The 25,767-nt window shown below is 39.4% G+C and overlaps 2 protein-coding genes across 2 annotated transcripts in view; one reads left to right on the plus strand and one right to left on the minus strand.

Moving 5' to 3' along the window:
* Nucleotides 1-2,462: 2,462 nt before the first annotated feature.
* Nucleotides 2,463-3,230, plus strand: LOC121942144 (gastrin/cholecystokinin-like peptide). The gene is made up of 2 exons (XM_042485270.1): nt 2,463-2,706; nt 2,862-3,230. The coding sequence occupies exons 1-2, from the start codon at nt 2,463-2,465 to the stop codon at nt 2,936-2,938; spliced, it is 321 nt and encodes a 106-aa protein (XP_042341204.1). The 3' UTR covers nt 2,939-3,230.
* The window catches only part of hap1 (huntingtin associated protein 1), a 43,150-nt gene continuing 20,489 nt past the window's right edge, over nt 3,107-25,767 (minus strand). Inside the window, exons 4-16 of the mRNA XM_042484483.1 lie at nt 16,152-16,228; nt 15,857-15,973; nt 15,680-15,774; nt 15,014-15,122; nt 14,427-14,505; nt 14,207-14,337; nt 13,947-14,021; nt 12,400-12,611; nt 8,494-8,712; nt 8,001-8,332; nt 6,726-6,914; nt 6,379-6,481; nt 3,107-4,974 (exon numbers count right to left, since the gene is read on the minus strand). Coding sequence (XP_042340417.1) covers nt 4,584-4,974; nt 6,379-6,481; nt 6,726-6,914; nt 8,001-8,332; nt 8,494-8,712; nt 12,400-12,611; nt 13,947-14,021; nt 14,207-14,337; nt 14,427-14,505; nt 15,014-15,122; nt 15,680-15,774; nt 15,857-15,973; nt 16,152-16,228 — 2,129 coding nt within the window. The 3' untranslated portion in view covers nt 3,107-4,583. The remainder of the gene's footprint in view (nt 4,975-6,378; nt 6,482-6,725; nt 6,915-8,000; nt 8,333-8,493; nt 8,713-12,399; nt 12,612-13,946; nt 14,022-14,206; nt 14,338-14,426; nt 14,506-15,013; nt 15,123-15,679; nt 15,775-15,856; nt 15,974-16,151; nt 16,229-25,767) is intronic.

Here is a 25,767-nt window from a genome sequence, read left to right on the forward strand (position 1 = left end):
AAATTGCAGAAAACACCATAGTATATTATGTTGAAAAATGTCATATTTTGACAGGTCACAAAAAAGGCCTGAAAAACAACATATTATTACTTGTAGAGACACATCATAGTTTACAAAGGGGGTAAAAAGGCCCAAAGCTTCATAATTAAGCATGTCCAAAAAATTGCAGAAAACGCCATAGTATAGTATGTCGAAAAATGTAGAGATGCATATGTTATGGACAAATTCACAAAGATCCTTTTGTGAACACATTTCCCAAAATCTAGGTAACAGGTCATCAGGAGCTATTGGGTGCACCTGAGATGTTCTCCTTCAGCTGACAGCAATCAGTCAGCTGGGAGGTTATATAAAGGGACTGCAGTTCCCCTGCTCAGTTGGTTGTGTGTGTCTGAGAGTCAACACCTTCAGTTGGCTTTCTGTGTTTTCTGTTTTGAGTGAGAGTCTGAGTTGAGTGTGTTTGAGATTATTTCTCTGACCAGTTTTCATACACTTTGTTTCCCTCCCCGTCCATTGACTCCCGCTTCACCTTTGGCTTAGGGTCCAATCCTTGTGTTAGTCTATCATTTTGATAGTCAGTGGGAGGCTGTAGAGAGTTTAACTTCTGCTGCCACCTTTTAGAAACCAAGGAACCATTTTGTTTTGAGCCTTTTTGTGATTTGTGCAGTGTGTTGTTAAATTCCCAAGCTGCGACTCCTGACCTTCAGGTTTTGTTTAAAGGGGAAACGTAACACGTCATAGTATGCAAAGTGGGAAAAAAAAGGCCAAAAACGTCATAATTTGGGGCGGCCTCTAGCTCACCTGCTAGAGTGTGTGCCCCATATGCTGAGGCCTTTGCAGCAGCACAGATTCAATTCCAGCCTGTGGCCCTTTGCTGCGTGTCATTTCCCCTCTCTCTCCCACATTTCCTGTCAATCTACAACTGTCCTAAAAGAAATAAAGGAAAATCCCAAAAAGAAAATCTTAAAGAAAAACTTCAGAATTCAGCATGTCCAAAAAATGCCTGAAAATGACACATTATAACTTGTAGAAACACAACATAGTATACAAAGTGGAAAAAACTTCATAATTTAGCATGTCTGAAAAAAGTATAGCATACTAGCTACAATAGCTATAATAGTTACTAATCTCAGAGACACAACCAACTACAACATGATGCAAAACTACCTAAGACTCAAAATAAAAACATAATTACCACAGATAAACAAAGCAACAAAAAGTTGCAAAGACAAGCAAAACAACAACTACAAAAAAAACCCCAATGCAAATCCATTACAAAGTCTGTGTGTCTTCCTGCTATGATGGAGAGGTGGTGGGGCCTCTTGCATAGCTGTTGGACCCACTCTCTCATAATCCACCCGTGGTTGTCAATGGCAACTGAATACATAATTACAAAGCCACTTGTAGAAAATCTATACAGTATGTAAACAGTGCTAAAGTCAACCACACTCTGTATTTTCACTAAAAGGGTAGAGTTTACGTCATCTGGAAAGTCCAGGCCACATCTTCACATGGTGAAGGCATAATCATCTCCAACCAAGCATTAAATTAAACACACTGGTTTTGTCTTTTTCAAATGAGGTTTTTCATCATCCAGCTCCACTTCCTTCAAATTAAAACTGATGTCTACAGCCCAGACAGTGTTGGAAAATTAGGCGCATCAAAGCTGCAGCAGTGGAGTCAACAATGGGGGGGGGGGGGCAAACCAGCTGGGGTGTCTGAGATCCTGCATTCATAAAATTATCATTTTTATCATTTTGTGGATGGTATCCACCGACAGCCTGTCTCTCAAAGCAGCCATGCTCTTAAATATGCATAACTTCAAGCCTTATTGAAATGTTTACAGGTGAGGTATATAAAAATGCATCCCTGCACAGTTGTTTATGAATGTTGACATTAGCTACATAGACCAAAACTGTTGTTTTTTTGTTTTGTTTTGCATCATGTTTATTTCTGCTGTAAAGTTTTAATATTATAATCTGATAAGAAGAAGCCAGATGAAAACATCAGTTTCACAGTTCACAGTTACATTTGATATTTTGCACTGGTCAAAAGAGCCTCCAAAGGAGTATTGGATTTCTTATGTAAACCCATTTACTGGTTTTATTGTTACTGCAGTTCAGAAAGAAGGTACTTTTCCAGGTAAGTGAGAAGCATAATAATGGATTTCAGGATGTAGTCATCCATTGCTTCCTTTACGCACATCCTACCCAATGCATCCGTCTACCAATCAATCAGTGAACACTGTTATCTGTCTTTGATTTTAGGCCATATCACTCGCACTTCACATGCAGTATAAAAAGAGCCGATGTGCTCAGTGAGCATCAGAAGCATCACGTTTTGTTGTGCACTTCTTTCATACAGTCTTCACAGGTAACTTCTTTTATTTGTTTTAAACTTTTTAAACTTTAAACTTAGGTTCACTATATTTTACGTGACATAACTGTTTTTTCTTGTACACAGACATGTCAGGAAAAGGTATTGTGTTATGTGCGCTGTTGGTTGCACTCCTGGCATCCTGTGCAGCTGGAGAGTCCGACGAGACCAATCTGCTACAGAAGTTTCTTGCGAAGAGGGAAAACGTGAGAGGCTCGGTTGTCAGACAGGAGTTGGCACCTCAGGCTCACTCCGCTCGGGTGGTGAGACGGGCGCACCTATCTGAGGATGAGCGGGAGATTGTGACCAAACAAATCATGCAAGCAATTTCAGGTATGCTGTGGGTCTGGGTGTGAAAGTGAAGTCTGTGCTTGTTGTTTGCTTCCTCTGTTAGGTGAGTGAGTGAGTGGGCAGAGATCCAGCGCTCAGATCTGTGTACTGAACCCTTGTGTGTGTGTGTGGTTCACGTAGGAATGGTTTGTTCACAGAAATGATGAACTCTGAGTGCATGTCGGATCGGGACTACCAGGGCTGGGTGGACTTTGGACGCCGGGATGCAGAATGAGACAATGCCAACAACAACCTGAGAGCTCAGATTCACTGCTTTTTGTTTGCATTTTATATGAAGTCAATGTTTTACTCTCAACTTTGTAAATAAAACTGTTTTGCAGAATTATCATAATCATCAAATCTGTCTTTATCCCTGGCATGAGGTAAAAGTGAGAAACTGTACTGGACGGAAATGCAAAGTTTTATTCACAGGTGGTACGATTGATACACTGACATATACAGCGGTGATGCTAACACAGAACAGAGCAAACAGTAGTTCAAAGAAACAGTGGTTTGGTTGATTTAAGTCCGAACACAAATCATTACAACCTGTGTTTTTGATTTCTTCCCTTTTTGATCCACGGTATCCTATGCCTTTTTTTGCTACAGTTAATTGTTCAGAAAGATTTCAAAGAAACATGCCCTTAAAATAATTAGGACCACACGACTTTAAATAAGGATTTCCCTAACATTGTGGGGAACTCACTTTGAATGCCCTAAATTGTTTTGATTTCATTTACATCCCAGACAGTTCAAAATTCCTGATGACATGAAATGCAGTAAAATTTGTACAAGTAAGATTTTCGGTCAACGCAGTGCACACATTTTCTTCTAAAGATAGCTGTCTTTGATGCTGCGTGGCAAACCTGATTTATTTTTGGTGAGGTTTTGGCTGAGGATAAAGCCGACGAGGTCAGAAATCCCAACAGCTTTCAGGTGACACTATCAACATGTGTTACGTGAAAGCAGGTGGTGAACTGTGGGGCAGACAGCTGGAGGATGTTAATATCATCAACATTTTTTACTTCAGTCAGTGCATCATCTGTCAGCGCAAACACTTCTTGGATCAATTTCTCAAGTGTTTCATTCAGTACATTTGACAATCTTATATACAACATGCTTTTCTAAATGTAGCAGCTAGTAAGCAGAAAAACCAGAGTGTGTTTTAGTGCATTTGAAACTTCTTCAGTGTGACAGCATTAGGACTGGGTATCAGTACTCAATATATTTAAGGTATTGACCAAAATAACCCAGTACAAAGTAGTATCAAAACATCTCGAGTCACATAATATCTGCATTCCATCATTTTTATAGCCAGATCTAGAAAAACTGACGAGCTGACAGCATTGGTTTGTTTTGTGGTTTTGAGTAACAATAATTAACTGCAGTGTTTTTTTTTTTTGTTTTTTTTTACTTTCCCAAATGACAACTTTGTTATATACACATAAGTAATGTTCCACTTTGGAAACTAAAAATGGGTGATGATGGGGTTTTTTTTTTAAAACCAGCAGCGAGGAAAATGTATACGATTACAATCATGAAACATGGTATAAAATTTATCTTCACGATGTTTCTTTTTTGTGTAAAAAGAAGCTAATTCTGCAGGTTGCAGTCAACAGAACGATGATTGGGTAATCAGGTAATTTTCCTGAGATGAAGATGTCACACACACTCAACTACTGTACACACATGCATAGAAAAGAATATTACTGTACACTACCGACAACTTAAAGTATGGCTCTAGCACATTCTGTGGCTTTAGTTTTCAAGACACCATAGCTGCGAGGTCCTGAACTGCCCAGTGGAGATCACATGTCTGGATACAAAGTCACTACGGTGAATGAGAGAGGAGGAAGTGATGAACAGTCCTCATCAAACTTTCAGTGGATCACTGACTTCTTCTCTCTCCCTCTGCGGCCCGTCATCCCCAAGGCTGCCACCCGGTGCAACCCCAGACCCTGAAGCTTCTCCACCAAGTTCAAACTGAAAATGTTCCCACTATCCTCCTTGTCCGAAGGCGAGCCCCCACCTTTGTCTTTTGCTGTGGAGAGTGAAGGTGCTGTGCTATGGCTGTGGTGCAGGTGGTGGTGGGGATAAGGAGATGCTGAGATGCCACGCTCTTGCAGCAGCTGCAGCAGTCCTGGTGATGATTTGGTTACATTTGTGGTGGTAGTGGTCTGGCATCCCGGGCCAAAGTGCTGCTGGTGGGATAGTGATGAAGTGCTCACGAGCTCACAGTTCCGACAAGATGGCAGGCCGAAAGAGTGAAGGCTGCCAACAGAAACAAAACAGTTATCAAAACAACCCATAAAATATAATGGATAGGCTGTTTCTTGTTGCACTAACATGCAGCAACATGCAAGCTTTTACACAAATAATAATTAAAAAAGAAAAAAAAGACAATATAAAAAGTTTCAGCTACTTCATTTGACGTTAGTGTCTGTCTATCATTGCTGTAAGATGGGTAAACATGATGTTAGTGTGGCGGCAGAGATGATACAGGATCTGGTGGTTTGCTGAAATGAAAACCTAGAGAGGGAAAGAGACGTTAAAACATTGTATAACAAGCCAGCGATATGTGGGGAGTACAAACACGTTAGAGCAGTGTTAGTAAGAGGTGACAGAAACACAGTGCGTGACAGACTAGCTGGGATCATTTAAACTCAGTCACAGCACAACACTGTAGTCCATGTCCTCATAGAGAGACTTCTTAAATCATTGAACTCTGTGTTTTAGTCAGTTCAAAAACACAACACTCTGCCTCTGTCTTTAATACTGAAATCCAGCATTCATTGAGCATCTTTGCAACCTCGAGAACCTCGACTCTTACTTTGCCCTGTAGGCGACTTTTAGAGTTGGAGAAAGAGCCTCGACAGACGTTTTCTTCCACTGTGGGGGTAAAAAGCAGAAGTTGAGGGGAGAAAAAGCAGCATGCTAGACAGGAACTCAGGAAATATCACCTTAAAAAAATGTGGATTAATGAACATTGAATAAATTGTTCAAAGCTGGTATTTCAGGTACATCACAGTGATACAAAATTAAGTTCAAGTTTAAACTTAAAGGGACCGTTCACCTTCTATCAAAATACATTTCTTTCCTCTTACCAGTAATGCTGGTAAGATTGTTTCGGTGTTGGTGTTGGAGATATAACCCATTAAGATATCTTCCTTTTCTTGACTACAGTGGAACGAGACGGCACTCGGCTTGTGGTACTCAAAGCGCCCCCCAAAAAAAATACATCTGAAAGACTTCTCTTTCCAGAAATCATGACCCGGTTACTCAAAATAGTCCAGACCTTGTTGTGAGCAGTTTCATTTAGGAGCTACTTTCTTTTTACCGAGCTACAGCCGCCAGCTGTATCATAGTGTTGAAGGACGCGTGCATATACTGCTAGCTCGCCTCGCACCACTGAGCCAGCTAAAGTTACAGTTCAGCCAAGGAGAATGTCATTAATGTTTACAACTTGCGCTATCACAAGAACGAGCCTCTCATCAGAAAAACACTTGGCAATTCACACCAAAACAATACGGATAGATACACAGCACTGTGGGTAAGAAAAAAAAACTCAGTTTGGATTATGGCCTGAACTTTACAGCTGTGAAAAAACACACAATATGCTCCAAAAAATCACAAAGGTACTGATACATTGCTTGTGTACCGTGAGTGTATTCTTACCTATTGGAGAAGGAGGGGATGAGAAGGGAGGGTTGGAGGACTTGGCAGGTGGTAATGGTATGAGTGGGAGAGGTCTGAGGGAGGTTGGGACCAGATGGAGAGACTGCGACGTCATGGGGGGACAAAAAGCGCATTAAACTACACATGAAGAAAATGACATCTAATGAGAAACTACAAGAGCCAATAAAGCTGACGACTAATACTACACAGAATTACTACACAACTAATGGGATGTAAACAATGAGGAGGAGAAAGCTAGGAAACATGGATTTTAAGAGGGGTATAATAAAGCAAATAGAAATGATAACTGTTTATTATGAGTACAGTGTGTTTTACACGCGTCTTACCCATGCCATGTGCTCCAGAGAGCTGCGACAGGTCCGGTTCATCCTCTTCCAGGTCATTCAGACTGTAGACGTGCTGTATGTCGACCTCAAGTTCCCTGAAGTCTTTAGTCAGGACGCCCGGACGTGGATGCAGGATGCCTCCCAGGTTTGGTTTGGCCAACTGCTGCCACTGGTGCAGAGTCACCGAGCCTGACGACAAGAGTTTGAAAAATGTTGCAGTCGATGCAGTTACATGGTTTTTATACAACTGGATGAGGCAAGACACATGATGTATATAAATACATAATAAATCTAAATAAAGTCAAAGGAAGGAGGTGGATGGAGAAAGATGTTGGTAACTTTTGTTGTATGTGTCAGTCACTGAAGCATGGAGTTAGCAATTACTTATATTTCAGAAGAGAACAAAGGGTTTCTGCAGGGTTTATATGTTCAATTCAAGACTTAACACATTTTTAATACCACAAAGAATACCACCTACGCCAACACGTAAAAGTATGATGGAAAACCTGAAGGGATGATGTGGTCCGTAATTATATAAATACATTTCTCTACAAAAAGGATTGAACAGCATTCGGTCGTACAATCCACTGTCACAAAAATCCCACTTGAAGTTTCTACATGTGTGACATCAGCTGACAGCTCGCAGTCAGACACAAAAATATTTTTGAACCAAAAGAAATATAAAAAATACTTACGAAAAATACATAAGTCTGGGACAAGAAAAAAATTAACATACAGACACGACAAAAAAGAAAACTTTTACTTTTAAACCTAATTTCAACTGACCCAAATTCAGTCAATAGATGTCAAAAGATGTGAATCAAAATCACAAATCATAAAGGTTTGTGACTTTACAAGGCATATGTTGATATGAAAATTGAGTGTTGGTATGTAATATTGTAATATGTTGCCTCAGTGGTTAAAGGGTCAGTGTGGAGTTTTTTCTTACGCAAACAAGTTATGTTTACATTCATTGTTTTCGTCCACATTTGCTTGGCTGTCAGTGTTACATGTATTTGAAAAACGTGGTACAAGAGTTTTACTTTGTGATCATGTAATTAAACTGTTTCTTGCTTCCTTTAAAAAATGTTTTAAATTTAAGAGGAGCACCGCTTTGCACCTGTGGCATTTAATTAGCATCACAGTGTAACAATCAGCTCTCTGTCTTGTTTGGATTTTTTCCAACACATTCTTATGCTCCATCGCTATTCCACATAAACCGTGATCATCTCCAAAAACAATTAATACAACACAGTATCATGGTTAAACTTTTACCTTCCAGAGGTTTGACGATCTGCAGGCGATCAGGCAGGTAGGACCTGGATCCTCCTGAGGAGCCACAGGAGTGCCGTGAGCTGCCGTTGGAGTAGTTGGTGCCCGTCGATGCTGCGGGGCTCGAGACCAGGCTGTCGTTTGGTGTCAGGAAGCCACTGGAGCCCTCTCCCTCCTCACAGTTTGCTGCCAAGGCATGAAGTTTACGCTCACGCTCCACCTCAAAGAAAGGCCGCTCAGAGGAGTGGTTCTGCTGGCGGGCTGACAGGCTGCGCAGGGCGGCTTCAAGGTCCTGGCCTCCTGGTGTGCCCGGCTGGCCCAGACGCTTTGGCCCACTAACACCGTGCAGACAGATGTAACAAAATTTCAGTTGCTTTAACCCTACTGACCATTAAGTAGGTGGATCCTCATAAACTCATGCTGCAAAAACATTCTAACTTGTAGTCAAGAAGGATTTTAAGTTCAAGCATGTGCACGAACACACACTCAGACAAACCTGTTGTCGTCTTTTTGAGCGTTATTGCAGCTGGACTTGTCCTCCAGAGTAAGGCTGGCATTGTCTGAGCCATAGTAGCTGGTTCGTGGGGTGCTAGTGCAACTGGAGCGAGTGGACGGAGGGCTGGAGCCTGGCAGACCCGGGGAGTGGCAGCGAGAGCGCAGCCTCACAGCCTTGTTCACCACCTTCACTGTTTCAAACACACGCCATGGATGGTTCCTGCCAGGAGAAAAAAGGACATGAGTTTTCATAACTTTTCACTGTTTCCTTTGTTCCTATTTCTTTATTGAAACAAGTAAACTGAAACTGTAGATGCCTTGGAAAACGATTAAGAGTCACAGCTCAATGGACAGCTAAAAGGCAGAGAGAGACCGCAGGGAGAAACAGCGTGCAGATCACATCTAACTCTGAATTAGATCAGATGACTAACATAACAAACTAACTAAGATGGTTTTGGTAAGTTTTTATGCCTCATATGAATGTAGTGTTTTATGAATTAAAAAGGCAATTAAGCTAAAGTTAATCTTATGTGAAAGAGAGAGATTTGGATTTTTAAGTTGTATTTTACCGTTTATTAGAAAATATAAGTTTGAGAATTGGCCAGGGTGGAGATAGTGAGTGTGAGTGTTTTCCACACAACTAAAAACAATCGAAAATCAATTTTCTTTTCTTTTTCTTTTAAACACGTCAAATGACCACGACACGGTCCTTTCCATTATCGTTATTTCTATGGGAGCCACCCATCAGGTGTGCTTAAGAGGAAACAGTTCATATGTTTAATATCCACTATGTTCAGTTCCAGTCAATAAAAACACTGTAGGTTTGCTCCATTTTTGCTAACTTTTTTTCTCACTTTCATTTAACTTCGGAAAAAAACCCATCTTTGGTTGTTTTTTTAAAACTTAGAATAATAAATGGTGTGGTTTGATCAGATTTGATGGACGGTTGCCTGGCAACATAAACAAATAAACCCCAAACTGTCATTAAATTTTCATTCAAATGTTGCAAAATCCAGATTGGTAAATGGAAATACTTGGACAAAACAGAGATGAAATACACAAATGCAGAAATCTCCAGTGTGAAACAATCAAAAGTGTGTTCATGTAGGACCTAGAGACTTCTCTTCCACTATCAACAAAAATAAAGTGCATTAAAGCCATCTGGAAATCTTAACTTCAACTGCTGTTTCTAAAGGACCGGACTTTAGAAACTCAATTCTAGATTCTTCAACTCTTCCTCTGCATTAAAATTCAAACATAAACAAAAACACACAGACTGACAAACAGTCTACTTTAAATGAAAACAAACTGATGCTACAATCATTTGGTCAGCTAGCTACTTCCTCACACAGTGCACTGTAATATATTTGTCAAGTCAACATGAAAGGCAAGCAGAAGAAGAAAAACACGGTAAGATTTTGTTAAATCTGTAAACAGAAGTCAACACATTCAGTGCACACAGCTTACCAAACAAACATTTTTCTAAAGGCTGAGGTGTAACAAAACCTGTACTGTACCTTAACTTCCAACAAATTCAAATAAATGATCATGATTGTTAAACCAGTTACAAATACCATAGACTTAAAGCTAAACTGTGCTGCTTTTAATCAAAAGTTGTTTTTTATTATTAAAGTTTTCTTTGATAACAGATGGAAAAGCCTGCAATACATTTACTGAGTGATTGTGAGTTTAACACTACTGGAATATTTCTGTCATTAAGGGAAAGCAGCGCGGTAATGCTGCAAAACAACACGGCCCACATGCAGACAGGCCAGCTGAGAACGCACAAGTGCTTGCACTTCAGCGGGAAATTCAATCAACTAATGAAAAATGTCAGAGGCTAATCTTGATGAAAAATAATCTGAGGAACCAGAATCAGGAATTAAAGCACAAGGAGGCCAGATTGAAGGAAGAAAAGGCTAAACTTCTGGATGAATACAGGAACATGCAGAGGACACTTGAGAGGAAATACTTGGCTGCTAAAGAGGAGATCAGCAGATTGGAGGAGGCTTTGAAGGCTGCTGAAATCAACAAAGCTTTCAGGAAGAAAGAGGAAGAAGTGCCCCAAGCTTCTACTGCTAACAACTCAGAGGAGGAGGAAAGACCTGAAGAGGAACGCGTAGCCACGGAGCTTACAGACATACGTGTGGAGAGCCAGAGGCAGGAAAAAAGGAGACCTGGAGAGGAGCAAGCAGCCACAGAGCTTACAGAAGCACGTGAGGAGAGCCAGAAGCAGGAAGTGTTGATAGTAGAAAGCGAAACGCTGACTGAGAGGTTCCAGAGGCTGATGAGAAGAGTATTTACAAAGAGAGAATCCACGTACTCAGAGCAAGAGACAGCAGAAAATACAATGGGAGGTCCTAGAGGTCAGGAGCAAGAAGGAGCAGACGAGGGAGAGGAGGTATGCTGTTTTATTTTAATTTATACTGATAGTTTCGCTCACTAGATCTAACAACTCATACTGTGAAAGCCATAATATAATCTAGTCTTTTTATTATTTTTTTTCCAGGAGGTTGCCTCAAACAGGATGAAGTTTCCCTGCTTCCTCTGCTGCATCTCCTGTTTTTCACAGCAATGATTTGCTCTGCAGCCTCATGAGAAATAAAGGATACTAGTTTGTGACGAAGTACTGTCGTTTAGATGTTCTGTGTTTTAACCAGTGATTACAACATATTTTTTACAGGAATGAAAGGAGAGAATTAATATCAGAAAATATACACTTAAATATCAACACTTAAAGTCATTGTAAGTGATATTTTTGGACTGTCAATAGTGATGCATCAGTGTAGCAGCATTTTACTGTTATAGCAGGTCAAGACGGAGCTTGTTTATCTATTTTGGCTGGTTTACTTTAATTCACTTTTTAACCCGGTGCAATGATGCAGTAATTACAGCTGTCAGATGACAGTCATGGAGAAAAAAGTACCTCTAAAATCTTTGTAAAGTAAAATTAAAATTTAATTGAAAATAATCAAGTAAAATTTTAGGTTCTTGTACTTGAACTAAATATATTTAAAGTGTGTGTTAATGCAGTTACTTTCCAAGACCTGGTGATGATGTTTACAATCAGAACAATCACAGTGCATGTCCAAAATATGAATTGGTTTCTGTGTATGTTACTTGGCGTATTTTACTGATATATATATCTACAACATTAAGCTTCATCTTGCATAATCTGTGAAATGTTATGCTTCAGTGAGACAGTAGTATGTTCTTATGTTCTCAAATTATTTTATTTCTGACGTTCAATATAGTAAACTGAAAGATGTTGAATATATAAATATTGGTATCAGCTGTAAAATATTGACAAATTATTAACAAAATGCACCTCAATTCAAAAAGTAAAGATGCCTGTCTGCTGCCTCCACATGTCCTGTATACTATTAACACAGACAATTATATTTAACCTCAACTCTCATTGACATCATCTCAAAGTAAATTGGTTTTGATTTGGATCAACTCAAGACTTCATAATTGAGAACAGCAGCTTGATACTGTGTCCTGTCAGATCGGATCTACAGCAATAACAACAAATCTTTTTACCCACAAAAACGTCACAAAGCCAGTACTGCAGGATAATCCACTTTCTGCTTCCCGTCTGTATGCCCAGTTAGACAAAAATATATATTTCCACTAAAATATGACATGATAAAAAGCTGCCTGCTCAAGTCTTTTGCATGGAGACGATGGGCTCGCTCACGCTAAACAGGCAGCAGGTTTCAAACTCCAAAGACAGATTATGAGTGGGGCTTTCATTTTACAAACAAAAAGGACCCATCAGGGTATTTCAGCATTAAGTTAGCCTTGATGGCTCACGTGAGCTAAATGTCCTGGGTTTTATCTAGCTAGAAATTGAGTGTTTTGGAGAAATTCAAGAAAAGTCTTCCACACAGACAGTCACACTCACCTGTACTCTGAGGGTGCCGGGGTGTCCAGGCCTTTTCGGAAGGTGCCCTCTATCTCGGCTGCCAGTGAGTCCATGGGGAGGACAGAGGCCAGTGCGGTGTACCGCTGCACCGTGCTGTTGGGTAGACTCTTATTCCGCAAGTTCTTAATGTCCTCTCGGGCCTCGCGGAGCATGTCCTCACACTGAGAGTACTTGTCCTGCAGGTCCTTGAGCTGCAGACAGAGGGAGACACATCTGTCAAAATGTAGTACAAAAAGGATACACTGTCCCATTAACAACGTCAGAGCTGAATATTGACATATTATGGGTAAAAAAAAAACACACAGAGATTACATGCGTGTGGAAACGCAAATAAAAGGCTTTCCGTTTTCCATATGAAGGCTTTGAGAGTATCTGATTTTCAAATTAACAAAATCTCAATGACCGTAAAACTTCAAATAATAGCCCTGGCTACTGAACCACTGAACTCAACAGGCTTATATTTGGGACAGGCGTCTATACAGGACTGGCTTTTAATTCTCCTCACAAAAAAACTGTTCAGCAAAGATGAGAAATACAATGACATTGTTTCATTAAAAGTCTTTTTTTGCATCCCTCTTGTTTACTCTTGTTCACCATGCCTATTACTGCCTTCTTTAGTGCTTATGGTTTCAGCAAAATGAACTAAATGATTAAATTGTAGAGAAGTTTGTAGAGAGAAGAGAGTTTGTAGAGAAGTAGAGAAGCTTACCAAGCTAACCATATGCATAGTGTGTCCATATTGACAAACATTTATGTTTGCATGCGTTATCTGAGCAGCTAATTAACATTATCTCCAAAGAGTTGCCACCAACTTGGTTTTTTACATCCAAAGAACTGCATGGTAACCAGGCCTTTAATTGAGACAGGCCTTTGTTTGTGTTTATTTGTGTTGTGTAGTCACACCAGGCTGGTAAAAGGGACTGGGCATCTTGTTGGGAGGAAGTTTTACGGTATGCCTTGTTTGTATCTGCAGTGCTGTGTAAAACACAGGCCCGCTCATAAAACTCTCAAAGAGGTCTGGAGAGACAAAAAACTATTACTCTAGTGTGATCTTTGAAAATCAAAGTTTGATAGAAAATATAGGAATAAGACAGGAAGTTTTAAAAATGTCACATCTATAAACAGCTGCTGTATTTCTGCCCCTTTCTAACAAACAAGTGCTCCAGAGGTGTGGCGGCACAATGACTGGTTAAGTGATGAATGCCAATAAGTAGAATTTATGTTGGACTGATGTCCAACACAGAAAAACACTTTTGCTTGTTTTATTTATCTTCTGTTGCTGTATAATTCTAGAATTGAAAATAGGGTGCTGTATTAGGTGTTTTTCTGAATTTTGTATTTTGTCAAGTGCCCACGATGACATATGGCAAAAGAAGGTTGGGTTTTCAAATGTTTACATACGACACCGAAGCACGTTTGAAGATACAAAAGTATGTTTTAGGTGTCCACATTTGGAGAGGAAAACAAAACTGAGCTACGGTAAGAATGTGAACTCTCAGTGAGTATATTTTGTCATAGTGCCTTGCCTCTGATTGGAGATTTAGCTGGCTCTCACGGGAGGCACTCAGGTGTTGGTTCAGCTCCTCATTCTCATGGGTCAGCTAGAGGAACACACACACAAAAGTTAGCAAAGTTTTATTGTGAAGTCCATGCGAAGAGAACATGGAAACATTTGAAAGCAAAGATAAGTATTCAAAGAGACCTAAAACAAAACTCTCTCCAGCTCCTGGACTGTAGAAATTTGTGTGTGTGTGTGTGTGTGTGTGTGTGTGTGTGTTTCCCTCACCACTTTACAACGAGCCTGCAGGTCAACAATCTGAGCGAGCAGTGAGCTGATCTCCTCCTGCTGTCGCAGAGAGTCCTCGACTTTCCGCGCAAGCTCCTCGGACAGGTCGACTACTTGCTTATTGACGGATGCTGAAACACACAAGTACCTGTGTGAATACACCTGTAAGTAATCATCTATGGAACATTTTCATGTACTGAAACAAGACGGCAAGACTTACAGAGTTCTTCCACACACACCATCATCAGCTCCTGTTCTTGCTCCTCGTAGTTAGTCGTCTCTGTTGTGAGCTCACTGGCCTGCAGAATGGATGCCAGTGTCAAAATATCATACTTTAATCCTTTTCCTTTTCTAATCGTTGCATCTCTAATCTGTGGCATTTTAAGGTTCTAAATCAATTTAATGCATGTGTTAATAACAGCACAATTGATTCAATCCTTAAATGCTTACACACATTTAAAAAGCCTGATGAAAAAACAACAGGGGGCATCCCAATAATGACTTATTTATGGTAAAAAATGTGGGGTTTTTTTTGCATTATGCAGTTTATAATGACATTGTATTTTGGTATTTTTAAGCTGTTTTTACAAATGTTTCTATATGAGTGAAAATGTTTAGAAAATAAAACAAAAGTCAGTTATTCCTGAAATATATATAATAATATAATACATAATATCATAAGTTAGATTATACAAACATGGCCAGAAAAAAGATGATGGGCATTTTCAAGTGTGCTATTTCATCTTGAAAGAATGAGCAACTTTCCTTTTCTTTCATTCTGTGTGAGAACTTTGAAATGTTGGATACCTCCAATCGCAGTTTGCGGTTCTCGTCCTCCAAACCCTTCAGTTTCTGCTGCAGGAAGTCATAGTGGACGAAGTTGCTGAGAGAACTGCAGGATTCGTTCCTTTTTATTCTACGAAAAGAGAAAAAACATTTGACTGCATTTGACATCTTTGTGTTATCCTCACTGTGAGAAAGAAACTGAGCTTATAGAACACATCTGAGCAGTGGACAGTTATTAACTGAAGTAGCAAAACAAACATGTTTATTTTTCACTCCCAATTATCTTCTAACTAAGTGAATAGAAATGAATGTACTTAACATGTTTGAATAAGTTGCTGCAATGAGGAGAAATGTAAAGAGAGCAGTAAGGAACAGTCATTATGATTAACTGCTGATGGGAAAGCGTTTAGCTTAAAGCTTAGCTGGAAACTTTGAGAGGATCAATGGACACGTTCTGACGTACGTGTATTTACACACAGACTCAGTACACTGATGATCCTAAGCCATTAGGGATCTCCTTTTTATCAGAGAATTACTGAAGCAGGGGACTGTTTTTCTACTGTTTTTTATGATAGAATTTTTAAACAGACTAATACTATATGTTTTCAAGCAGCTTGATATTTCCAAGTGGTATCAGTCCTAAGCCTCTGTGTGTGTGTGTGTGTGTGTGTGTGTGTGTAAACTCACTGTGAGTGCGATTCAGCGTTCTCGATCTCCTCAGTGCTCGCATAGAATTGAAGGAGATCGTCTCGCATCGAGAGCTCATGACGAAGTTGAGCAATCTGAAACATACAGTGAGGTGTCATCACCACATCGGTAACATCACAGATGTATTTTAGTGTGTTTTAAGGTTAAGGTTTCTACCTCTTCCTTTGCAATTTCAAGCTGTTCATCCAGCATTTCATTGCGTGCGGTTATTTCTTGGTTCTGTTTCAGGAGGGACTGACCGATCCGCGCTGCTAACTCAAGATCCCGCTCTTTCTGCAATGTGATATATGAATATTGCATTTATTTCTCTGAACAATGCATAATGATTTCTTCTAAACACAAAGTCGGAAGAGAAATGGTGCCAATAAGGGTAACACATAGTGATGGTCAGTGAGGCAGATCATTTTAATCCTCCATAATCCCGTTCATCTGCTGCGTGTCTCTCTCTTACCTCCTCCAGTAGATGGCTGACTGCCTTGATGTCATGATACGTCTTGGTGACCTGGCCCACCCTGTCTGAGCACAGCACTGAGGGAGGAGGGGGAGAGGGGGTTAATTAATAGAGCAAGAGGCAGAGCTGTAGATGACACACTAGGTGTATTTTGACAACAACATCTTGCTGACTGTTTCACATGAGAGAGGGGTTATGAGCAATAGTAACGAGCCAATAGGGAAGCTTTTCTTGCTCTTGACTGTACTCTTCTTCTATTTGTATTTTTCAAAAGCCACTGAACAAGCAAGCATTACTACAATAGAAAATGACAAGAAGAGCCCAGTTTTTACCTCTATGAGATATAAATGATTTATATTAAGTTATACTTTTGGTAAATAAGGTAGCATCACTGATTCTGACGTCAAGAATTAACCTCGTCTTTTTCCCTTTGATTTTCTATAAAAGTTTTTTTTTTCCATGTCTCTGATGAAAATGGATTATTGATTATAAATATCTAAAGATAGATGAACGCATGGAAAAAAGAGAGGCTTCCCTCATAAACATACCCTCTGTCAGACTTTTACTATTTCATAATAACCAGTAAAAACACCAACATAACACTCAGACTTAAAATATTATTCCTTATATGAATGAAACTTCAGAGTGGATCTTGTTTCCCCTTTAAGTTACCACAGCTACGGACATGCTGCTGTCCATGTAGTCAGCCAGATACTGATCCTCTTAGCTTGATCCCTGTTAGCCCAGATAAGACACCAATAAGGACCTCGTTCTCCTGGATACCAATATAGCTCATTGGGGACTGTGGAGGCTAAACTGACAAAGTATTCACACCAGCAGGACATGTACAGCATGGAGGGGATAACAGAGACTAACTCCTGACCTGCAACTTTGTTTACATCCTGGACAATGTTTTGTTTATGTCCACTTCAAAGCCAATAAGAGTGAAGCAGTGTGGAAGACCAATAAGTCATTTCCTCAGATCAGACTGATCTAGCATTGACGTGGTTCTTAACTGCAGCCAATGTACTGTACGTGAGCAAAACAGTGATGTTATAATCGTTAGTAATTTAAACATTACCCAAATATTAATTTTATGCATTTTTATAACACTATCTGCAGTTGTAAGTGTTGCGCTTTCAGAGTAGATTTAATGTGAATACCACCTTTTACCCACTGATTCATCTTTGTTCAAGGATGTACAAAATTTCCCCGGACTAGCGTTCAATTCTGAATGGCACTGCATGCCTCTATACCAAAATGTGTTGTGTAATCTTACTTTGGTACAAAGCTTAGCTGCACTAAAGAGATGGGAAGCTGCCAGAAAACGAAGCAATTAGATTGAGTTCCATTCGTTTGGCCTGGAAAGACCGTGATTGGATAGACTGGATTGTATCAGTGTCTAATCAGCCTAATGAAAAGGCTGAACCACAACACTGCACAGTATGAATTGTATAACATAAATCAGCTTTGTAGCAGTCTGATGTGATTTACTGTAAAGTTGGGGTCCAATTTTTATGTTTATGTTTCCATCTCCACTGAGTAGTTTAAAGAGTAATGCAAAAACAAAAAGTGTGATAGTGAAGAGTTTTTCACCCATCACAAATAATCACAATGAACATCATGAATCATGGACACTCCTGCAAATGCTGAATCGGGGACACCAAGGTGACACTGGTATTCTAATTTATTCAATTCATATCATAAAACAAAACACCAAATGTGATAGTCACAACAATCGTCAAATTCTTCATGTTATTTTTAAAGCCAACATGGATGAGATGTCCTTAAAGAATAATGACAAAAATGACATTTTTCCCATGTTCTCTACACATGGACTTTACAGTAAAACTCTAGTAACTTTAGTCTCTGTGTTGCTCTAGCTGACCCATGAGAATGAGGAGCTGATCCAGCACCTGGATTTACAATTCCAAAACCAATGGGCAAACTCCACTTAGGCTTGCTGATATGAAGAAAAATTTTTAAAAATGCCAATATATTTTCCCCAATACCTCAATATTGTGACAACACCGTAGATGTGACTATTGATGATTTCCAAAATATTTACACTGTGATTTTTGTTAAAAAATCATTAGCAATATACATATAATCACTCTGTGGGAACATTAAAATAATAGAATAGACTGAACAGTCTGGTAAATCACTTTACCGTAATTTAGCCTTTAACACGAGAAAAAGACTACATTTATGATATTAGAAATCGATATCCAAACTCTGAGACGACATCTACCTTCATATCATGATATCTATAATATCGATATACTGCCCAGCCCTAAACTCCACCTGATGATGAGGATCCTGTCATACGACCAAAAATTCTGATATTTCTGATCTTGTAAGCTGGTCATTAACATTCATTAAATTACTTAAAATCAGGGGGTACACCAAACTATCTTGTTAATGAACGATAAACAACAGCCTAAATTACACATAATTACATCTATGTTCGACTTCTTGAGCATTAAATGTGTGTAATTACCAAAATACATTCTATACATTGACAAAAGGTTAATCAGATAATAGCCCCACTTCCTTAAATCCTATTGTCCTTAAAGTGGATTGCAGCACTTCTACTAAAAGCTGTTTACTGAATGGCTTTTTTGCACTTGAATAAATGCCTCCTTGAACGAGCACCTGAACCGTCCATCCACATAGTCGCACCTGCCAAAATACCTGATCTATTTCCACCTGACCTGACTGCCACAGCGTATCAAACAGATCAAGGAGATGCTGTTTTGCCAGCTGGAGGTTTTAAGGTTTGGGTTGAGCTAAATCCAAGCAGTCCTGAAGTGCTGGTCTAATACTGTACCTATGGATGAACCTTGCCGACTTAGGTATACTTATGACGTCTGTTATGTTGTGCGGATCAGACAGACATGGATGAGCTCATAGTTTCACATTGATCCCCTATTGATCTCGACTGTTGTGAAGGTGCAGACTTGACAAGATTGGCAGGAGCTAAAATTCATCTCACAAAGCTTCCTGATGTAAATCTGTCTGGACATTTTTAGAGCAGTTAAAGAGTTAATAGTGTTACATGTATACACATTTTACCATACTTATATCATTTTTACTGTTAAGAAATAGGAGGTTGTGATTAACAATATCAGTGTCACATCCATCACTTATATAAAAAGAATTACACCTGGATTATAGCCGGAACATAACATGGTTGAATCAACACAATGCACAGCACACACAACAATGTGTTACAAAAAACAACTTAAGTATATGTGCACTGAAAAAATATTTATCCTATTGCATAACAGCGAGGCCAGGCATTAGGTTTTTTGAGTGTCCTGTTTTTTTTGGAGAGGTGCCTATGTCGCAGTATTCGTGCTGGTGCCAGCCACATGCCCATTTAGACAAAGAATGCCCGACACAGATGAGAAACAGAGCAGACTCCGCGCTAACTTTACCTGCTCCGTTAAACATCAGTGCCAGCATCTTTTTAAATCTTAGATGTAAAACCATGTTCTTTATTATAAACACATAAATCAATTTGGAAAAAAAAGCTGTAACACGATTAAATTGTGCCAATAAAAATAGCTCTTCACAATAAACCAATTTACACCCTGAAATTATATTATTTATGGCACATATTCTTTTACATGCATAAAAAGTCCGACATTGCACTACAAGAAAAGCAAATACAACTGACACTACAGGACTGAAACTAGGGCAGCAGCAGTTATGTACCTGCACTCTTTGTTCTTCTGAACCACAGATCACAAAGTAGAGGGTTTGGGAACCTTCACCAGCAGTCATTTGTTTGAAAGAGGATTTGGGTCGTTTATTACATCTTAATTAAACAATCTAATCTGTTTCCAAATATACAAACCCCCCTATGAGATCTAAACCGTATCAGAGAAGATGATATCGAAAAGGTGGACACTGAAGCATATAAATACTATTTTCTAATTTTATGGTTCTGACCTCCATATAATAAGAACAGAGGTGCAAAAGCAAACACAAATTCACCATGATAACTGCTGACATGTACGATGAACTTGACTGCGCTGCTGCAGTGTGCATGCACACACACACACACACACAGGCTGAGTGACCTTCACCACACAAGAGGAAACTGAATATATTTACAAAACTTAACACATCTCAGGGCACTTTCATGTTGAACTGAAGGAATCTCACTTCATAAGTTGCAAACAAGCATTTTCTTGAATGGTAAACATCAACTATGTGATGCACCTTCAATGACATCACTGCACCCTGCAGTACATGCAGTGCACTATAAAGTATTAAAGCGCTTAGATAACCCAGACCTGGACAACGTGACGCACAACAACACACGTCCAGAGGGCAATATTTGACTTGCAGGGCAGAGTGGCCGTTAACCATGACACTTTATGCTTTACATGTCATTTTTCTGAACTCTGTCTTCTAATCATGTGCTCTACAAATCACTGACCCTTCTCTTGTGCATGCCATTTCCTTTCCGCATCACGCACTGACTTATCTCACCTTGCGTCACCTCCCGGCAAAGGCTGTCCTTGTTGTTGTTGTTATTATTATTATTGCTGTTGAGGCATTTCTCCTCCTCCTCCTCCATTACTTCAACCACAAGAATGGAAGTGCTCTTCTCTTCTCCCTCCTCCTCAGATGCAGAGGTACTCCACACCTCCATGGTAATTGGAGAAAAAGTGCCCTCCACCTCTCCATCCATCGGTTAAATCCTCTCTTCTTCTGATTCTACTTCTGAGTGTACACTGCGCTGTCACACACCAGTTGTGTGTCTGGCATCATTCTGCTGGTCTGTGTGTTTGGGAAAAACAATATCCACTAGCCTGTGTAAGTGGGTGTGTGTACACCCGTGTTCCTGTGAGCAAGAGAATCTGAGCTGCTCTGTGTTAATATATAATCCCTCAGACTGGAAGGGACATCTGTCGTCATGCCTGCCTCCGTTCACCTGGCCACGTTGGACTACCGGGTAAGAAGAGAGGGGAGGAAGAGGAGGAGGGGTGAAGGAGGAAGAAAATCTAAACCAAAAGCCACAAAGGCTGATATTGATCACACTGACCATGTCAAAGCACAAAAATACAAGTTTGATTAGCTATAATTGGAAAAAAATCCGTAAGGATGGGGATGCTGATGCTGCTGAAAAGGATGCAGCATTAAACCCACCCACCCCTATGGAACTGAGGGAGATGGTAGGTTCCACCCCTGCCAATGGCAGCTCTTGATCTGTGCACATACGTAACAGCAGATAAAGAGAGAGGACTCTGCGTAATACTGGTGCAGACAGAGCCACACCCACTTTACAGGGGTCTGATGGGAGAAATAGAGTGATACAGTCTGAGGCTGACTGTTCTGACTGGAGTCATTGTGAAAAAAATGTTATTTTTTTTTATTTTCTCTGTATTAAAAGAATGTTTCCTTTTTTGCAATACTCAAAGATGAAGTTGAATTGATAATAATATCTGTAAAAATGTGAGCAAATAATAAGAAAATGTTCTGTTTTCACCAGATTTTAATTCCAATCATATCCAAAAATGGAGTTTCCAATGAATTTTCCAGTGAACTCAATGAGCAGCAGTCATTGTCATCATATACACTGTCTTGTCTCTGTCCATCCCCTGCCCTTGCAGTCACTACCCGAGACACAACAGTTTTTTTTCACAATCAAATATTAACCTCCTCATTCATTTTTCAGCAACAAACTGACTCTTTTCAGGTCAAGTACAGCACGCAAGAGACAGCGGAGACTCCAATCAATCCCTGCGCTCTTTCTTTGTAAGCAGTTCTTGTTTGACATGTTTGCACATCTAGGCTGAATAAAACGCACATGCTTTATTGTGCTCTACAGAACACTTCAACCAGTTGAAGCTCACAGGCCAATGTTAGACCAGCACAACTAAAAGTGCTGAAAAGGAAAAGAGGTTATGAGGAAGTGCAGTCTCAAGTACTTTGCCCACAATAACAAGGTCTTTAAGTCACCTCCCAGTAATAAAATTCTGCACTCTGCTTTGATTCAATCTTTTTTAGGCATCATATCTTCTGGATCATTAAGATGAACATCATATTTACGAATATATTCACAAGGGGGAGTTTGTTACAAAACACAGGCAATTAAGAATCATTTCAATGAAGTCTTGATAAATCAAGTGAACTCACGATTGTAACTTAATGTGAAGATGTAATAAGCACCATATCACCAGTACGACAATCTGCAAACTGAGAGCTGATATCACAAGTCAATATTTGTCTCAGGAAACACCCTGTAAGGTCATTTACAACATTGTTTGACCCCTGAAGAAATACAGCGCTGCACAACAATTACGTAGTGCTCATATTTCTTTGCTAATGTACAAATAATCATTATTTATTAAAGATCAGACATGCACGCAGTCTGCCAACTTCTGACAAACTTCTAAGAGCAACACATGCTGCAAGAAATGCTTAAACCTGACATGCGAGCTCCCTTTGCTGCACTGCACGTCTAATTTGATTTGTAGGTATTTCCAGTGAACTGTTTGTTGTGGATCAGTAGTTTTACATGTCATTAATCATATTTGAGGTGTGACTGAAACATTTGCTGAAAAGTTTCCTTGTAATACTGGTTGTGCTTTCCATTGAATTGAGGTTTATACACTTGTAACTACAATCTTGTTAGGTTTTAAAAAAATGTTTCCCATGCTTTGTGAGAGAAAATGTGTTTGATTTCCATCTGTTATGGAAAATAAAATGTCTACATAATATAATATACATGTGCCTGTATAAAACTACTGAAATTGAGAATTTGGGAAAACACGCAGCTATAGTCAAGCATTTAAAAAATCTACTTCAGCAGGAGATGTACCTTTAACCTGCATTAATAGAATTTTGGCCATTTTTATGCAACGCAACAAGCTGAAAACACAACATTAACCTATTATTACCTTTTAAAGTTGATATGAAAAATTCTTTAGCAAATAATTGCCTTACAGACACAGCCACAAGACTCAAAGCAACCTCAGCATTAATATAGAGTCATCTCCACTCGCTTCTGAGAGAAATATCTTGCTCTTCAGCTGCTAAATGCTCTGATGTGTTCACCAGGTAATCACTAAGGGTGTGTGTCTGCTGGACAGGTAGCACACAGTAGGTTTATCGGAGCTTTTTCACTGAAATCAACTGTTTGCTGTGATGAGAAACAAGGATGAGACAACAATCAACTTCCAAGTGTCAAAGCACACCATAGAGTGGAATGCAGCGAGTCAGGGGTGGGACGCAAACGCCATGCAAAACTAGAATTAAAACACAAACAGATGGTGCAGGAAGCAGTCAGCTAAAGTAAAGAGTACTAAAAACAAACAACACCATATGCCACCTGCCAAAAAGAGTCAAACACTGCAGCATGGCACAGCATGGCACAATCTGCATGGATCAAGTTAGTTTGTCCTGCTCCTGATAGGAACATGTGGCTTGGCACCAGCTGGGGACAGCCTATCTAGCATTATGAGGACGCAGACATAAAATCTCATGAAATCCTATCACTATAAAGCAAGGTCATCAGGAAGAAAAGGATATCTTGGAATAAAGTTCACATAGTCAGATCTTTCCTGAGAAACCTTTTAAACAGAGCTACATGCTAGTTGCCCTTCTTATTTGATAAAAAAACAAGAATGTAAATGGCTATGTAACAGGAGAAAGACGGTAAACAACTTCTACTTACTACTTCTACTTACTTTCTGTTCTTTCAGATCAAAGTTTTTTAAAAGAGCTGTATGCAAAATTCAGAAAATATCTATGATTCGGGGGCTGAGCCAGGATTGTTTCCACGTGGCTCTCAACATGTTGGTGGCTGAGTCAGCCGCTAACAGCTAATGATGCTAATAGTGCAAAAAGGCAAACAGTGCTACAATGGCAACAGTGCTGACTGAGCTAACACTGTTAACCTGTGGGGGAACTGGAGGGTGGGCGGTGAGTGTACTACAGAGCAGCTGCGACTAGATAGTGAGATACATACACTTACATGCAATGACACACACAAACAGCCAGCGTCAACAAAAACAGAGAAGCTCGTTGTACAACACACATAGGTAGTGTGACTTTATTATCTGCTAAGGACGCCATTACTCCACTAAATAATTACATAGTAAAAAGTGGTATGCTGCTTTTCTATTGATGTTCTAAATGTCCCTAACAGCTCCTTCTCAGATATCATTGCAAAGTAAACATGGCAAATATTTGCACATTTACACTTGAATGTTATGTGTTGCTGACCAAACCACTGATTTACTGATTTTGCATCATGAATATCAAAGGTGTTAACATTTAATATACTTCAAATGACTACAGAGCAGAACATCTCAGAGGTGTGTCTAAGCTAGAGTAAAAAGGTGGTAAGCCTTATAGTAAATAGGGTGTGGATGCACACAACCTCCCATCACCCCACAGGTCTAGACAACCTATGCATCTAATCATAAACCCTTTCTGGGTTGCGGTGGCACCTAACTTGCCAACAATGTCATCATGGTGTCAGAGTGGCCAGTGGGATATGCTGTCTGTAGTGCTGCAGTGGAAACTGCTTAGGAGGCCAAGTGACGGCAGGTTAATCGGCTTGGTGACATTTTGACATCTGTGGCTCACAAATGTGGCAGAGTTTGTGGAGGAGAGATTATGCCTCACACACTCAGGCCATCAAAAATACACATACACTTAAGTTCATTGTCAATTCTAGGCAAAATATGAGAATAAAGGAATAGGCTTCAAGTAAGTGAGTGTAGTGACCAGGGCTGCAGCTAACAATTTAGATATTTTCAATATCAATGTATCTTCTGATTAATTTCATGGTTAATCAATTATTCTTTATGTCTATAAAATGTCAGAAAATGTTTTTAACGCAATTTATTAAAAACTAAAGCAACATCATCAAGTTACTATTTTTTTTTATCAAAACAACTCTCCAAAATCTAAAAATATTAAGTTAACTACAGAATAACAAAGAAAACAGTGTGTCTATAGAACTGGGAAGCTAGAACAGAAGAATAATTGGCATTTGCTGTATGAATTACCGCTGAGTATTTTTCTGTTAATTGCCTCAATAGATAAATTATATAATTTCAGTGCAAATAGTGACTGCCTCTCAGTGTCAGGCTAGTAAGATGGCCTCTCATGAGAATCCTAAAAAGAACTTATTTGATGTAAAAACATCGCCAATACAACCTACTTTGCAATTATTTACTGATGGTGACTTTGATGATAGTAATATAATGTAATGGTTTTAGAATTCATTCTCTGGGGGAGCTGGTCTACCACAATTAAGTTTCTGGTGAAATAGAGGAGATAAAACCTGTGTATGAGTAAATGCACCTGATATATCAAAGATAGATTCAGTGAAATTCATTGATAAGTGGAATGATATCCCTTTATTTATCTTTTTAAATATAATTCTTATCCATAAAGATGACAAACAATGAGATGCACACCTTTAATGCTTTGAAACAATAAAGAACAGACCTGAAACTATCAGCAAAGATAACTAGTTTTTGCATTCAGTGCATACACCAGATCAGTTAGAATCCCTCTCCTCTTTACAAGAACAAGACTGGAAGTTTCGAAACAGCTGACAGAGATTGATGGGTGAAAACAATCT

The sequence above is a fragment of the Plectropomus leopardus genome, chromosome 4, assembly GCF_008729295.1.
Source record: "Plectropomus leopardus isolate mb chromosome 4, YSFRI_Pleo_2.0, whole genome shotgun sequence".
Classification (NCBI taxonomy): Eukaryota; Metazoa; Chordata; class Actinopteri; order Perciformes; family Serranidae; genus Plectropomus; species Plectropomus leopardus.

Excerpts from the sequence above, each read along its gene's own strand:
- LOC121942144 (XM_042485270.1), top strand. The coding sequence starts at position 2,463 with ATGTCAGGAAAAGGTATTGTGTTATGTGCGCTGTTGGTTGCACTCCTG. Across the intron at positions 2,707-2,861 it reads AATCATGCAAGCAATTTCAG|AAATGATGAACTCTGAGTGC; the intron begins GTATGCTGTGGG and ends GTTTGTTCACAG.